Source organism: Sinocyclocheilus anshuiensis, unplaced genomic scaffold (genome assembly GCF_001515605.1).
Source record: "Sinocyclocheilus anshuiensis isolate Anshui unplaced genomic scaffold, SAMN03320099.WGS_v1.1 C32652760, whole genome shotgun sequence".
Lineage (NCBI taxonomy): Eukaryota > Metazoa > Chordata > Actinopteri > Cypriniformes > Cyprinidae > Sinocyclocheilus > Sinocyclocheilus anshuiensis.
In genome coordinates, this window is record NW_015618854.1 from 1 (window position 1) to 1,241 (window position 1,241).

Sequence of the window (1,241 nt, forward strand, 5' to 3'; positions counted from 1 at the left end):
AGCTTTAAACAAAGTATACATATAAATAAAATAACCATTTGATTCTTTGAAACTTAATAGTTTCTAATGAAAATTAATCAGGTGCTCATTCAAAATGGGTCTACATGTGACCTCTGACAATTACTTGTGATGTTAAACTGATATAACAGAGTATGGATAATTCACAGCCTCAGGGTTATTTATTTTACTTGACACTATTTTAAACTAATATTGTTCTTTTAAAAAAAAGTTATTCAGATTAAAACGAGCAAAAACAGTGCTGTGAATGTGCACGGCCTGGTAAGGAGATTCTGCAAAATAATCATTCTAAAAATATAGATAATTCTGCGATTGGTGCAATTTTTACAGTTATCTGCCAGTAATATATAATTACATTAAAGCAATGTTACGTTATAATATAATTGTGTTCATGTGACTCTTCACACCAGGCATTTAATAATGTTTACATGAAATTAAGACAGATTCTGCTCATGAATAACAGACTGGGTTATATGGGTTATTCACCATATGGCCTTTTACGGTAACTTGAATATTTCTTCTTTTGTTTGTTTTTTTGAGTACCATTATTCTGTAGTTTTTCAGTTAATCAAACAAAACCGCATTTGATTAAAGCCTTAAATAATTGTTTGAAATGGTAACAGATGTATAGTATTTCCTTGCTGCTATGTCTTTGTAGCATGTTAACTACTGTATTACCAGTGCTCATGCAAACTGTCTTTCCCGTCCACAGCTGGTTCTGGTAGGAGATGGAGGTACAGGGAAAACCACCTTTGTGAAGAGACACTTGACTGGGGAGTTTGAAAAGAAATATGTTGGTAAGTCTCTTGCTTTGTATGAAAAGCCCATTTCATTCACATGGCATCTTGACGCAACTATTCTGGAGGAATGTGTGGCTTTGGTGCGAATGTCACAGTTATGGGCGGCTTTTGTATTTCTCTGTGTGTCCTCTTAGCCACGCTTGGAGTTGAGGTGCATCCCCTGGTTTTCCACACCAACAGAGGAGCCATCAAATATAATGTATGGGACACAGCCGGACAAGAGAAGTTCGGAGGCCTGAGAGATGGATATTACATCCAGGGTATGCAGTGTTTTATCATATATTCACACTGTAGACATTCTGTCCAGCAGTGGTTTAACATGTGCGTCTCTGTCTCTTTATAGCTCAGTGTGCAATCATCATGTTTGATGTAACTTCGCGAGTGACCTATAAAAATGTGCCCAACTGGCATCGTGACTTGGTG

At 36.6% G+C, this 1,241-nt stretch overlaps 1 protein-coding gene across 1 annotated transcript; it reads left to right on the top strand.

The window, feature by feature from the left end:
• Positions 1–676: 676 nt before the first annotated feature.
• On the top strand, positions 677–1,238 carry LOC107682846 (GTP-binding nuclear protein Ran-like; the record flags this gene model as incomplete). Its single annotated transcript, XM_016478968.1, has 3 exons — positions 677–815; positions 953–1,078; positions 1,162–1,238. Coding segments are annotated over 3 exons (342 nt in total), but the record flags the coding sequence as incomplete, so codon positions are not given.
• Positions 1,239–1,241: the final 3 nt, after the last annotated feature.